The following is a 15,329-nucleotide window of genomic DNA, read 5'->3' as shown; positions in this document are numbered from 1 at the left end:
CCTACCCTGCACTGCCCCCCCCTGTGGGATCTTCTCCCTGTGCCTCCCACCCCTACCCTGCACTGCCCCCCCCTGCGGGCTCTTCTCCCTGTGCCTCCCACCCCTACCCTGCACTGCCCCCCCCCTGTGGGATCTTCTCCCTGTGCCTCCCACCCCTACCCTGCACTGCCCCCCCCCCCCCGCTGCGGGCTCTTCTCCCTGTGCCTCCCACCCCTACCCTGCACTGCCCCCCCCTGTGGGATCTTCTCCCTGTGCCTCCCACCCCTACCCTGCACTGCCCCCCCCCTGTGGGATCTTCTCCCTGTGCCTCCCACCCCTACCCTGCACTGCCCCCCCCTGTGGGATCTTCTCCCTGTGCCTCCCACCCCTACCCTGCACTGCCCCCCCCTGCTGCGGGCTCTTCTCCCTGTGCCTCCCACCCCTACCCTGCACTGCCCCCCCGCAGGCTCTACTCCCTGTGCCTCCCACCCCTACCCTGCACTGCCCCCCCCGCGGACTCTTCTCCCTGTGCCTCCCACCCCTACCCTGCACTGCCCCCCCGCAGGCTCTACTCCCTGTGCCTCCCACCCCTACCCTGCACTGCCCCCCCCTGCGGGCTCTTCTCCCTGTGCCTCCCACCCCTACCCTGCACTGCCCCCCCCGCAGGCTCTACTCCCTGTGCCTCCCACCCCTACCCTGCACTGCCCCCCCCCGGACTCTTCTCCCTGTGCCTCCCACCCCTACCCTGCACTGCCCCCCCCGCAGGCTCTACTCCCTGTGCCTCCCACCCCTACCCTGCACTGCCCCCCCTGCTGCGGGCTCTTCTCCCTGTGCCTCCCACCCCTACCCTGCACTGCCCCCCCCCCCCCGCGGGCTCTTCTCCCTGAGGGGCTGGAACTGTGTCCGGGAGGGGCTGCTCAGTGTTGAGTTAGCGCCCAGTGCCTCTCAGCTGGAAGGGGGAGCGCTCTGCCTGGATGCGCTCTACTGGCCCCCATGGTCCACCTGGTGCTGTTAACACTACGTGAATTCCCTAGGGCTAGGCCTCCCCCCTCCCCCGATACCTTGGAAAAGAAATATAAGAAGAAAAAACTAGAACATAGACTCCGAAGCAGAACAATGAAATGCTGTAGAGAACTGACACTGCAGAGCCCAAGCCATGCCTGTGCCTCTGGCCTCACCTCTTTTCCTGTGGGGCCCAGTCCCCAGCCCCTGTGACAGGAGGAGGCTTGAGGAAGAAGTGGGTGCTGACCCTCATACTTAGGGCACATGGCCTCTCTGGTGGTGGGACTTTGGTTTTGCTCAGAGAGACAGGCTCTACATAAGTGACATAACTAGTCACAGCTCATCATGGGAAAACGGAAGCCGAGTCCCCCAGTACAAAGAAGCAGGCTGTAACCGTCGCTCACCGGGGTGCCTGTGGATCACGGGTGGTGGGAGATGGGAAGGGCATTCTAAAAGGTGAGGAGTTCGAAACAGATGTTCTTCCTCTTCTTCCTTTAGCTTTCGTGCTTGTCAGGTGACCAAATTCTCAGAACCAGAAAGCAAACTGGGTTAGTCCTGGTGCCAAAGCTTCAGGATTTTTGACCTCCAAGCCTGTCAGACTTTGGCAGTTCTGCTTACTTCCTTTCTACACTCGAATCTCCCATAGAGGAGCATTGGTTTGGTTGATTTGTGGCCGAGGTTAAGGTCCTGGGGTTGATCTCCAAGAAGCTCGTTTGGTTTTGCTCCATTCCAGTGTTCCTCCTCTGAGTAAACCAGTTGACCAATGCCCAGCCTGGGTGTGGGGGCGGGCAGGGCTGGGTGAAAGAGTAGATGACTGAGCCCAGGGTCTTGGAGAAACAGAGCCAAGTGCCCGCCTCTGCAGTGGAGCTCGGGAGTGAGCTCTCTGTATGAGAAAGGAGCCAAGCATTGTTCAGCTTGCACTCAGACATCTTTTTCAAAAGAGGGGACCTTAGTGAGGGTAAGGGCAAATGACAAATAAGCCACTTATTTGGCAAGATGTCCTGGTGCCCAGTGGCACCCATGACTAAGAGGACCCTGCTCCTTGCAAGGTAGAGAATGGTTTCCATGTTACATGTGAGACTCTGTGGTGTGGGAATGCCCATGCGACTGTATCCCTTGCAAAGGGACGTAGACTGGCCGTGTACACAATCTGTCCTGGGTCCCTCTCCTCCCCTCTGTCCCTGAGCCCAGGAGGCCCATGAGGAACAGAATGAAAAACAGATTATCCAAGCTCTCCCCAGTTCTCTTGGGGTAAGCGCTCAGCCCCCACACCAGGCAAATGGCTCAGTGGCTCTTGACAGTATGATTCAGACGTACCTAAACTTGACAATTTGTCTCTGTGATGACTACTTTCACTATCACCTCACCCACCTCCGCCACCTCCTACACTGTTCCCACATTCTCCGCCTCCATCCCCCCCGTCACCACCATTGACATTGTTGCTATCATCATCATCATCATCATCATCATCATCATCATCATCACTGCAGACCTGAACTGAGACCTTTCAGTGTGCCGGGCGCTGCCCCAGGCATCGTGCTACGGTTGCTGTCTTATTTCATCTTTGCAGTCCTGTGTGGGAGGCAGTGTTCTTAGTCCTGTTATGCTGACAGGGGAGAGGAGGTTCAGGGAGGTTGCTAATTGGCTAAAGTCACACAGCTAGTGAGTACCAGAGAATTTGAACCCACAGACAGACACCTTCCCCTCTTAGTCCCTATACCCTTTTGCCTCCTACAATGATGTCACATGATGTGTTCGTGTATTTCAGTCCTTTTTGTAACCTCCTTGGTCATTAGAGCATTGCATGAGTCACTGCTGCTCTAACAAACCTGCTGCCGGCGTTCAAAGGGGCCAGGTATCCAAGGGTCCCCCTTAGATAGCACTGGGGAGCCAGGTTCAGAGGGAGGCTTTGATGTGCTCAGAGCAGTTGTAAAAAATTCCTTGGATGCAAAACTCTTCACATCTAATCTCCATCGCTGCTGCTCCCTGATGTCCAAACTGGGCCAGTCGTCAAAGATGAGGCCTGAGCGCATCTGGGTCCTGCTTTCCTCCACCTTCACAAAACACTTGCAGCCTCGTGGCAGCTTTGGGCTTAAGGACATGTTCTGTTTGAAGAGTCTCTGGTTTGAAGTCTGGCTCAGCCTAGAAATTGAGCAAGCCCAGGAAGCCAGGGAGCTTAAGGGCTGTCAGGCCATCTCCCAGATACCCAGACAAACTCTCAGTTCACTGGGACGAAAGCCAGCCAGGCACACAAAGCATTTGGTTCTTGGAGTGTAGAGCAGCTTGCTTGTGGACTGACTGGAACCCAGTGTTGTGGGTGGGACATCGCCTGCAGTCACTGAATCAATGCATCCCTTGTTCACTTGTCTGTCCATGGATCTGTGAAACTTTCATGGGGTGCTGCCAGCTAAGCAGTTGGGTGCTGGGCATAAAATAACAACTCGCAGTGACTGAGTGCCTACTGCATGCCTGAGTGAAGCTCTTGGCACAGATGGTCCTATTACCTGAGGACAATGCTGTGAGGTAGGGAGTAGGATCATCCCCGTTATCCAGATGGGGAGATAGGGCTCAGAGAGGTTCGGTAGCTTGCACAGGTGACTGAATGCTGTCAGACATGAGGTTAGAGTGAATGCCAGGACCGCTAGCTGTGAAAGCCAGGGGTCCTGCATCAGATTGGGGGTCTGGGAACACCTCTTCCTGGAAGGGCCGTTGAAGCCAAGATCCGCTGTAAGCAGATGTCTCTAAACCTTCCATTCAAACTTGGCTCCATCTCAGGTGCAGCTCCCTCTCCCCTGTCTTAGTTTGTTTATGAAACTATTTGGGATTTTATTTATTATTTGCTTTTTGTCCCCTGCACTGAAAGAGAGTGATGATGAGAGGAGGAAAAGAGAGTAAGAGAAGGGACAGGAAGAGCAGGGTGGATGTCGCGGGGAGCGGACCTCAGCTGCCACCTGGCCCTGCTCTGGAAGGCTGACTCTGGGAACGTTGCCTCTTCAGAGAGCAGACGCTGCAGATCCCAAGATCCTTTCCTAACCTGACTTATGAAGAATTTAGCAAATTGCCTTTTTGGCTTATGCTCAAGGGATGTTGTCCTGCCCCGGCGTTGACAGTTTCTCCGGCTGCAGGGGGAGGCTTGGCAGTCTGTGGAGGGCTTCCTGTGTGGGGCCCCAGGCTCGAGCATGCCTGCGTGTCTCGTGTGCTGGCAGCCTACCCCAGGGATGCCCCTGGCCTTACCTCCTGTGCACTGACTGACAGCTCCACTCAAGAGTCTCCTTGAACGCCAGGACCTACATCAGCTGTGGCTCTGTTAACTATCACAGGGAACAAAGACTTTGGCTACCTGATGAATGAATGAATCAATGAATGAGTGAATGAATGGAGCCTGGGGACTCCCAAACCAGCAGAAGCAGAAAGGCAGCCCCCGTGGGGAGTTTGGAGGGCAGGGTGCTGGGATGGGAGGGACCCCAGCTCTACAGGAACAGCTGAGACACACGAAGTCCGAGAGAAGGCAGGGGCCTGGCGGCGGGCGGCTGGAGGAGTGGGCCGGGCCCTCCTGCAGGAGGGCCAGCACTGAGCAGGCCGGCAGGATAACAGAGCCCGGTGGGTGGCTGCAGTTCTGAGTCCTAGGCTCTCTGGTCTCGGCAGCTGAGGGCAGGCCTGTGTGAATGTGTGTGAGTGCGGGTGTGTGAGATGTGAACGTTGTCAATGTGGGACTATGGGTTTGAGTGTGTATATGTGAAGTCTCTTCAGTTAAGCTGAGGGGTTTCTTGTACCAGACAGAGGGGGCAATTCCTAGACCCCACTGCAGGCAGAGCAGCTGATTCTGACGACACGGTCCCTGCCTCCTGCCCCCGTGCTGGCTTAGCGCCCACTGACGGCTGGCCTGGACTTCTGCCTTGTCCCTTCAGAGCACTTGTCACAACGGTAATTTATCATTTGTGTGACTAATTGCTGAGGGGCTGCCTTGTCCATGAGACCCGCTGGGGCGTCTGGAGGCGGGGGTCTCTATCACATTCACCGTGGGCCCCCAGGGCTGAGCACAGTGTCAGCCATAGGAAGGGCCTGAGAAACTTGTTGGCTGAGGTCCACATGTAACGACCAGGGTGAGGACAGCCATCCCTCCTCTGGTCTTCCTCCCACCAACCTTCCTTTGCTCTCTTTTTCTCTCCCTTCCCTAGGCTGTGTGCCCAATATTTGCTCCCACTGTAGCCTGCTGAGCTAAGTTGCCAGATTTAGCCAATAAAATACAGGAAGGCCAGTCAAATGTGAATTTCAGATAAACAGCAAATGTATGTCCCAATATTTTGATACTGATTGTATGTTTACACTGAAAACATATGGACTATATTTTTAAATGTAAAATTATATAATCAAAACAGTTGTTGTTTATCTGAAATTCAAGCTGAACTTCTAGGACATCCTCTAGTTGTTTTGGCAACCATACTTCTGAGTTAAAAATGTGACTGATCCTGTGGATGTCACCGCATCTGCGGGGGAGGGAGCCCGGTCGCCTCCTGCCTCCTCTCCAGTGCCATCAGCCTGCTGAGTCACACGAGACCTTGATGAGGGCCTGGTGCCAAAGCAGCGCAGAGCGAGGTGCGGGCCCCACAGTGCTGGCCTCCAGGAACTGGGAGGCGCCACACAGTCGGCTGGAGAGGTGGTGGCCCGACGGAGAAGGGAACTAAGCTTTGGGCCAGGCCTTCACTGACAGACGTAGTCTTAGAATGGACACAGCCCCTTGCTCAGTACTAGCTACCCTCTGCTGAGAGCTGCAGACTCTGCCTTGTTAAATCCTCACGAGGACCTGATGGGTAGGAGGGTGATCTCCATTTCTCAGAGGGATAGTGTGTGCAGAGAGAAGTAATTTCCAAGACCTTCCTCATAAGTAGGAAGTGGCAGGACTAGGATTGGGTCCTAGAGGTAGGTTACCTGGCTGAGGCCCAGACTCCACAAAGTACTGCACTATAAGGTGGGGAAGGAGCACCACTGGAGGAGTCAAGAGTCCCATGTGTTCATCCCGGTAAACTGTTACTGAGTTTGAGTGTTCGTTATATATCCATCCACCCACCCACTTATCCATCCATCCACCCACCCATCCACCCATCACCCACCTATCCATCCATCCATCCATCCATCCATCCATCCATCCATCCATCCATCCACCCATTCATTTATCCATTCATCTACCCATTCATCCATTCACCCATCCATCCACCCCCACCTACCTAACTACCCATCCACTCCTCCATTCATTCATGCACCCACACACCCAGCCAGCCAGCCAGCCAGCCAGCCAGCCATCAGGGCATGCATCCCTCCCTCCCGCTGTTTTAGGTTGTGGGGTGGGGATGCTGTGGTAGTGGAAAAGCCCTATGAAGCTCACTAGCTCACTTAGAGGGTCTTACACACCCTTGGAGCTCCCTGTGGGCTAGGCTACCAGCCCTTTTCAGCTCATTTCACAATTGGAAGCTTGGCCAAGACCCAAAGGTAATTAGATATTGGAGATTCTTCCGGTAGTGGTCTTTATGCTCTTTTTATTCTGTTCAGCCAGGAATGAATGACGTGCTGGACTATGGCCTGGACCGAGTGACCAATCCGAATGAAGTGCAGGTACACCAGGTAGGTCTCTGCTGCGTTCTTTGGCCTAGGTCAGGTTCTTAGGCTAGAAAGATGTCCACTTGTCTATTGTCTAGCGGTGTTGCTCGGGGCAACCATATCTTCCCTTTGAGACTGCCAACGAGAGGAGGACTGTGGGCTCTGTGATTTCAGTGTTGGGGACAGGGAAGCCATGGCAAGGGTCCTGCATGAAGACACTCAAGAGATCTAGAATGCAGATCAGAGCAGATGGCATCTAGATGGCTGGTTTCAGACTTTTCTGAGTCACTTCCCTCTTAGAAAATCTGATGAAAGTTATAAAAGTATTCTGCCCGAGGATGCACAGACACTTTGCATGCAATTCAGCCAGTTCCCTGACTCCCAAAGCCCTGAAGCCCACCTATAGGCCCCAGGCTTAAAACCCTTGAGTCAATTTTGGGTTTAAGTCTTCATCTACATGACAGGACCTGGAATGTCACACTGCTTTTTGCATCTCAATAGGGTGGGGTCTTTGCAAGATTCTCCTTGGCTTTTGTTCTAAAAGGACCCTTTCCCCAAAGACAGGCGCCTTGTATGATAATGGACGATTTCCAGTGATAATTTTTTACTTCCAGAAATGCAGTTTATTAAGCTGCTGAAATAGTGAGTGTTCCGGTTCAGGTCTCTCCACAGGGCACTGTTGTTTTGAGCTGTCCTGAACATTGTAGGGTGTCTGGCAGCATCCTGGCCTCTACCCACGAGATGCCAGTAATGCCATGCCTTTCCCTGCCCACCTCTCACTCCTGAAAATAAAAAATGTCTCCAGGCATTGTTCCAGGTGGGGCAAAATTGCCCCAGTTCAGAACCACCAATTCCCCCGTAAACCAGCCTGAACCCCATTTCTACTAGTCTTAGATGGTGTCATGATTTCTGTCTAACATTGTCCTTGGGTGGCGAGGGCGCAGTGACCTCTTTAGCCTAGTGTGTCATCTCTAAGCACTGGCAATACCTTCAGGCCTGAATGGGCGGGGGGTAAGCGGGAAAGAAGGAGAAGGGGGTCAATGGGGAAAGAGAAAGAAGGAGAGAAAAGGTGGCTGTGAGGCAACTCTGTGACATGTGGACATTGGCTCTCTGGGACCCAGGATTTAAAATGGCTGTTGGCACCTCCCCACCCACCCACCAAGTGCAGGGGACAGATGCCCAGGTTTAAGGATGGAGTCCGTCTGGAGAGAGACTTCACGTCCCTACAGGTGTCACGGGGGGGGGGGGGGGGGGTGAGGAACATTGCTTTGTCCCTTGCCCACAGCTCAAAGTAACCCTTCCTTTGACACACGTATGGCACTGTCAGCCTTCAGCGGCCTTTTCCATGTTCCCCTCGTCAGATGCCAGATAATTGCGGAAGCCTTGTCGGCTTGGTTGCTGTGGAAACAGTCATCAAGGCAAATACTGAACCTGGCTGAAAAATTTTTTTTTTAATGGATAACTGTCAGTTCTGAAGCCTCTACATGTGGAGGAGGTGAAGGAGGGCAGGGGGTGCCCATTTCTTGCCAGGTGCTGGCAACTCCGTCAGCCTGGAGTCCGAGAGGGTAGGGCGGAGGGCTGTGTCACCCATGTGTTGACCAAGGTCTTCTCTGTGTTTTTTCTCTCCCTCCAGCTCCCCTTCTCCTGTCTGCACTCAGAAGAATTAAGAACCGTAATTCTCCCGCCAGTGGGCCCTCCCGCCGGTCCCTTCTGCTGGCCCCAGCGCGGGCCCATCCTATTATTAGGGCAATAGAGGCTGGTGCTGGGTTTTTATCTGTTTGCAACATTCCCCCGGTTGGACTCAGTGTCCTTTGTTTTTCTGGGTTTATCTGCCCCGGGAGGAAGGGGTGGCAGGATTGTGAAGCGTCCTCACGAGGCCCTGAGAGAGCAGAGGTTTCAGATCTTTTGTTTCTTTTCAAAAGATCTTGTTTGAAGAGAGAAGCCGTAGCTGAGAATTAGTAAATTCTTGAAAACATATCCATATTCCTTAAGTGGAGGCAAATAACCCCCGGGAAATAAACACCATCAAGGCTAAGAAAGGAGGCTACTAGGTTGGCAGGCGTCTAGGGCCCTGGGTGACCCACTGCTTCCGACCGAAGGCCACCGCTCAGCGTGGCTGCCTAGCCTTGGTAGGAACGGGCCAGAGCGTGTCCTCCCTCAGTCCTGATCCTCTCCGGCTTCCAGGGCGCCAAGCATGCACAGATCCCGCTTTCCCTTTATTTCAGAGAGAACTGGCCCTGCAGTGAGACTGAGTGCTGGCCAGACAGTGGTGTGCTGACTACAGCTTTCATGTGGGAATGACTCCCACCCAGCTCGGCCAACCCCTGGCGGTGTGATCTTGGACACACTCTTGCGCCATTCAAAGCCTCAGTTTCCTCATCTGTAAAATGGGAATAACAATAGCTCCCATTGCAGAAGATTAAGCAAGACGTTTATGTGAAATGTCTAGAATGGTATCCAAAAGGCAGAGACACTCCATAAACACTAGCTATTGTTACTATAACTGTCACCATGCTGCAAGAGAGACAATTTATGGAGCCCCATAGACCCTAAACCCTGATGCGGGGGGGTGGGTGGGTGGGCGGTGCTGTCTCCTCTTCTGTCCTTACACATTCTCATACTTCTGCCCCATTTGGAGGTGGAAGGAGGAAGGGACACACCCATTTCAACCTCCCTGCCTAGTCCAATGAACAGCGGCAGAGAACGGCACTTTACAAGGGCGTGCACCTGGGTCTTTGGGGAAAGGACTGAAATCTGGCTCCACAGTATTAAATACTGTGTTCTGTAAAGCCCTCAGCCCAGAGCCCCCCTGAATGACAGCTCCCCATGCACTCCCAACAACTGGGGACAAACGGCTCTCTCTGCACAGCTCCTGTGTGGCCAGTGCGGGCTACGAAGGGATAGCTCCTACAGCTGACATTTGCCAGTGCGGGCTAGGAAGGGATAGCTCCTACAGCTGACATTTACCAGTGCGGGCTAGGAAGGGATAGCTCCTACAGCTGACATTTGCCAGTGCGGGCTACGAAGGGATAGCTCCTACAGCTGACATTTGCCAGTGCGGGCTAGGAAGGGATAGCTCCTACAGCTGACATTTGCCAGTGCGGGCTACGAAGGGATAGCTCCTACAGCTGACATTTACCAGTGCGGGCTACGAAGGGATAGCTCCTACAGCTGACATTTACCAGTGCGGCTACGAAGGGATAGCTCCTACAGCTGACATTTGCCAACAGCACCTTGCTTGCCAGAGGCATGGGGCTAAGAGTGTCACATCTAGTCACAGCTCAGTTAAGACCCATAGCAGCCTACGAGGTCACGAGTATTATTAGGTCACAAGTATTAGTAGCATGCCTACTTCACAGTTGAGACAGAGAGAGTCCACAACTCAGCCGAGACTCACAGCTCAGAAATGGGGAAGCTGGGATTTGAAGCTCAGTCCATGTCCTGCCTGATGTGTTCTGTTGTCCATTATACGGCTTCTAGGAGCTTTGCTGGGTTTTGTGAAATTCTGACCGCCGCTTGGTAGGAGAGGTCCTGTCAGTTCCATTTTTTGTGTGACAAAATAGAAACAGAGAAGTTGAGTGGTTTCCCAAGCTGGCCCAGCCAGGATTCACATTTCGGTCTTCGCGGTTCTGTAGCTCTTTCTGTTCCCCGATACCACCATTACCCCTCCCTCCCCAGCCACACCCTTGGGTTCCACATCCAGGGCCAGTTTCATGGCAGCTGAGTTGTTCGCTGGTCCCTGGCTCCACCCTTGGGGGGCCCCATGCTTGGTTTAATGCTCTGCTGTGTCTCAGAATCCTCCATACTTTTCTTTTGAACAAGGGGCCCTGCACTTTTATTTTGCACTGTGCCCTGCAAACTGTGGGCTGTCCTGCCTCCGCCTGATCAGGAAGTATGTGTCAGGACAGCTACTTCAGAAGATCACAACCTTGAACTCTTGTCTCCTTACTCAGCTGGCTGCCTGCCTCCTATCTTGTCTCTTGTGCTTTGCGTTCAGCATGTCAATTCTGAGTCTCCTGGCTTCTGACTTTGGATTCTCTCTCCGCGCTGGATGCTTGTGCATCCCGACCTTTCAGGTTCTCTGCATCTTGTGATTTGCTCATGTCTTGCCTGTGCCTTCCCTCTTTTTTCTGCAGATTCTTGCCTGGCAGCCTGATCCCAGGGTCGTTGTGACTCCCTCTTCTGGGCTCCCTCAGTGGCTCGAGGGCCTGGCAGGTCCTGGCCCTGACCCTTCCTGCTCTGTGATTATTGTCTGCAGCCTGCATCCGGGTTTTCAGGCCAACAGGACGGCCACAGAGCTTCGTAAACAAGCTCTGGATGTGTCCCTATTTGGGCAAATCAGCAAGCAGAAAAAATAAGCAGTTAGAATTCCAAGAATGCAGAGCGTTAGAAGATTCCTTAGAGTATCTTACTGTATGAGACATGTCACTCAGGATGAGGAATGAAGAAGTGACCTCACTCCAGAGAAGCCAGCTGTTGAGAAAGCAGGGGATTTGTGCGTGAATTCCAGGGTGGGGGAAAAAGATGTTTATTTCTTATTTTACCACGAGGTAGTTTTATCTGAATTGCTTAGAAGTGTGTATGTGTGTATTTTTTTTTAAAAAAATAACTTCACTTTATTTTAAATTAATGTTTCTTATGGCCTTTGGCTAAGTAATAATTTTGATAGGCTTATGAGATTTGGCTAATAAAAATCCCGGATGTCCAGTTATATTTCAGTGTCAGATAAACATTTATCTGTGTCCCAAATATTGTACAGGTGTCCTGTATTTTATCTTGTAAGGAGGGCTAAACCCATACAGGCATGTTCTCAGCAGCAATATGCGAACCCTGAATCACCGGCCACTGTCTGTGGTGTCTCTGATTCATGCCAGTCACCTGTCTAGTGTCTCATTTAATCATTTCTTTTTTTTTTTAGTCCCCTTTTACAAATGAGAAAATAGAGGCTTTGAAATACTAAGAAAACTACTCTAAAGTCCTGTAGGTAATAAGTGACAGAACCAGGATTTTGACCTTGGTCTGATCCCCAAACCCACTCTCTTTCTTCCACCCTACCTTCCCATCAAATTTTTTCTTGGTCTTTTAGAGAAGTCCAGCACACTTGTGCCCATGGCCCCCAAACACCCACACCTCCTCCAGAAGGGCAGAGATGACCTGTGCGTCAATCTAGAGGAAGCTGATCCTATGGACAGCTCTTCCTTAAAGCTAGACACGAACGCTGAAGTCCACGTGGACACTCCACGGTGGAGGTGGGGAAGCCGCAGCTCCAGCCGAACCCTGTGATTGGAGGGCTCACCACAGTTTGGTTCCCAGAAGATAGCTGGTCATTCTGGGAACCTGAAACCCAACAGCAAACCACAGCATGGATGCTGGGCCCTAAAAGGGTAATAAAAGCAAATGAAGTGCATTAAACCAGTGGTCCCCAACCTTTTTTGGGCCATGGACCGGCTTAATGTCAGAAAATATTTCCACAGACTGGCCTTTAGGGTGGGATGGATAAATGTATTACGTGACCAAGACAAGCGTCAAGAGTAAGTCTTAGATGGATGTAGCAGAGGGAATCTGGTCATTTTTAAAAAAAATAAAACATCGTTCAGACTTAAATATAAATAAAATGGAAATAATGTAAGTTATTTATTCTTTCTCTGCGGACCGGTACCAAATGGTCCACGGACTGGTACCGGTCCACAGCCTGGGGGTTGGGGACCGCTGCATTAAACTACACAAAAAAAGTAAACCCTGAAGACGGAAGGAATCACTTCAGGAACAAATATTTGGAGCTAAAGTCAGGCCGTGCCAGGTGGAATAGGAATGACTTGCAAAAACAGCTCCCCGTGGCGCTGAGGGAACAGCGGGGCAGACTGGGAATGGCCATGTCCTCTGTGATGGTCCACTCAGGAGCCCCGGCCACAGAACAGCAGCTGACAGGGACTTTGATCTTGGGTCCCAGGCATTTTGAAGGAGGGTGTTTGTGTTGCTGACTGCTGAGCTCAGGCCTGGTAGGGTTGCAGCCTTTACTACCATTGCTGTCCCCCACCCCAGCTCGCCTGAGATATTAACGCACAACATATATAAGTTTGAAGTGTACCATGTGATGATTAGATACATGGGTACATTGTGAACTGATTACCACGATAAGGTTAGTTAACGCCTCTATCCCCTGGCATAATTATGATTTTGTGTGTGTTATGATTTTGTGTGTGTTTGTGTGTGTGTGTGTGTGTGTGTGTTGATAACATCGAAGATCTTCTTTCTTGACAACTTTCAAGTCTGTAATGCAATATTGCTAATTATGGTCACTATACTGTGCATTAGATCCCCAGACCCTAGTCATCTTAGAGCTGGGAGTTTGTCTTACCATCGCTGGTGTGAAAGAGGGCTTCCTGTGTCTGTTTCCTCTCGGGATGGGGCTCCAGCTCTCTCTTTGTTTTCATTTTCCTTGAAAAGGCCGGACAGCTTCGCTCTGTGTTGCATCATTCTCTGCTTCAGGGCAAGGAGGCAGCTGGAGACAAGAGTGGGTTGTTTTCGGTTTGTCGGGAACCCCTTCCAGATGCACGAGGGGCAGACCTGGGCTTGCCAATTACTGTCCAGGAGATGTTGGAAAAGTTGCCCATAACTTATTACAGTTTGAGAGCTGGAAATCAGAATAATAAAACCTCCCTCCCTTACAAGGCTCCATGAGGCAAAAGTTGCTTTGCATTAATTGCTAAGTGCTTATTGTTCTGCAACAGTCCAGCTTCCCCTTTGAGCAGAGGGCAGGACCAGTAGACACTATTTTTAACCCATCGTGGCAGACTCTAACAGAAAAATCTGATTATATTAGGTTGGCATGCAAATCTACTGTGGCCCCAGGGTCCTTTTCTACCTGAAATGTGTGTCTTCTAAACCAGTGCCTTATGTTGAGACAGAAAGGGCACAAATAATCAGTGTGGTTGCCAAAATATTTAGACCATTTGGGTAATGTCTTCAGCTTTTTAAGTGGAAAAATATTCTATTAAGCTTAGGATACATCTCCATTTTTTTTAGGCCTCTGAGCACACAGAAGCCATCGTGTATTTAATATCTAGTGAGCATCTGCTCTACACCAGCTATTATGCTAGGGAAGACAGACAGGGTCATCCTGCTCTTAATGGTGCCTCGTGGATGGTAATGTGCATTAGACAGAGAGCCACACAAGAAAATGCATAATTACAATTGCGTTAAATACCGGGAAGAGGAAGTCAGGGTGTGTGTGAGTCCAAAATCAGAGACCCACCTGAGCTTTACCTTTCTGAGGTAACTCTCCCTACCCAGGAAAAGAATGTTCTGTGAAAAGCAGTTACTTAAAGCAATCAAATGGAGCAAAATAAAACCCAGCATGGATTAGAAAGGAGAGATGGGTCTGTGACATTCTAGGTCGGCCCCTACTGGCACATCAGCCGTTGCCAATGGGCATATGGGCCAGTAGTTACTTTGCTGACTGGCTAAGGAAAACAGAGTCTTCCTTGGCTTTTTGATTCTTCCAAGTGAAGAGCTGGTTGTGTTTAAGCGGTATGGATGTTAGCATCCAGGAATGAAGAGGATCAACTTGAAGTGTAGGGCTCAGCACCAAGCAGCCTCTGGATACAACCAAACCTAGGCAAACCCAGGCTGGACTCACCAACCAAGCCCACCCTCCAAGAGGTGCATGGAGTGGAAAAGTGGCCCCTTGCAAGCATGCCAGACTGGAGAAGATTGTAGCAGGAGACAGGTCTGCACTGTTCCCAGGAGCGTCTAAGAACGCAAATACGGAGTCCCCTTTGGAGCCAGTCCTTTGCCATAACTGAAATATCCAGAGAGGGGTCACCCTGTGGCTCATCCAGCAGCTTCCCCAAGAGTGGGGGCCTGACCACATTTTCCACGTGACAGTTCCACTCGGACTCGGTGTTCAGTGCGAGTGCTGGTCTGGAGTCTTTCAATTGTCTGCTTTGTTTTTGGCAGTATGACTCCCTGCTTCCCACTTGTGATATTGGTCCAGTTACTATGGATGTTTAAATGAGTCTCGCCATTCCTTCAGCTCTCTGTGCTGTGAGAAAAGAATCAAGCAGCCAGGCTCCACCCTGGTTTTCCGTCTTTCTCTCTCCTTTCAGGTCAGGTGGTGGTGTAGGCACGACGGTAAATTGGGACCAATCCCAAACTTAGTCTTTCATTCCTCTTGGCTTTCTGGAGAGCAGGGTAAAGTTATAGTGGTAAACCAAACCCCTCCCTTCACCAAATCTCTTAGTCAATCTCAGTCACCAATAGTGTAGAAAAGGATGGAGGTGGTGGCAATGGGGACATTTTATCCTTTAGGTAAGAAAGGTGGGCAGTTTTCTCACAGGGAATGCGTTTTTATTTTTCAAATGAACCTTTGAACTGTAATGATTTAATGATATCCGTTTAATGGTTCTTGGCTTCTTTGTTTTACAGAAGCAAACAATCACGGCTGTCAAAAAAGAGGTAATTAGTCTCCCAGTGTCAGCCAGAAGTTTGATGTTAAATCCTCTAACAAATTCTGTGTTCTTTGGCTTTACGCTCTGTATTCAGTAATGAAATGAAAGCCATGTGTATGGTTCCAACTATTGTTTTCAAAGTAATGGACAGCACAGAATGACAAAGCATCTTTTTAAAGACCCGCACAGGGTTGATGCTGAGACCCAGGGTATGAGACACCCTCAGAAGACACAGATCTGATGGATGAGGGAGCAGATGCTATTGTGTCTCCATCTCCAGCCTGGCCCCTGTTCCTACAACTA

At 51.2% G+C, this 15,329-nt stretch overlaps 1 protein-coding gene across 2 annotated transcripts in view; it reads left to right on the top strand.

The window, feature by feature from the left end:
- Positions 1–15,329, top strand: part of LOC136406668 (regulator of G-protein signaling 9) — a 55,750-nt gene that overhangs the window by 23,859 nt on the left and 16,562 nt on the right. Inside the window, exons 9-11 of one of the 2 annotated variants that reach the window (XM_066386638.1) lie at positions 6,529–6,600; positions 8,210–8,248; positions 15,004–15,033. In XM_066386638.1, the coding sequence (XP_066242735.1) occupies positions 6,529–6,600; positions 8,210–8,248; positions 15,004–15,033 (141 nt within the window). The remainder of the gene's footprint in view (positions 1–6,528; positions 6,601–8,209; positions 8,249–15,003; positions 15,034–15,329) is intronic. The other variant, XM_066386640.1, reaches the window with a different exon arrangement.

Source organism: Saccopteryx leptura, chromosome 5, assembly GCF_036850995.1.
Source record: "Saccopteryx leptura isolate mSacLep1 chromosome 5, mSacLep1_pri_phased_curated, whole genome shotgun sequence".
Classification (NCBI taxonomy): Eukaryota; Metazoa; Chordata; class Mammalia; order Chiroptera; family Emballonuridae; genus Saccopteryx; species Saccopteryx leptura.
The sequence above is the reverse complement of the archived record's forward strand: the minus strand, read 5'-3'. Positions and strand labels throughout refer to the sequence as shown.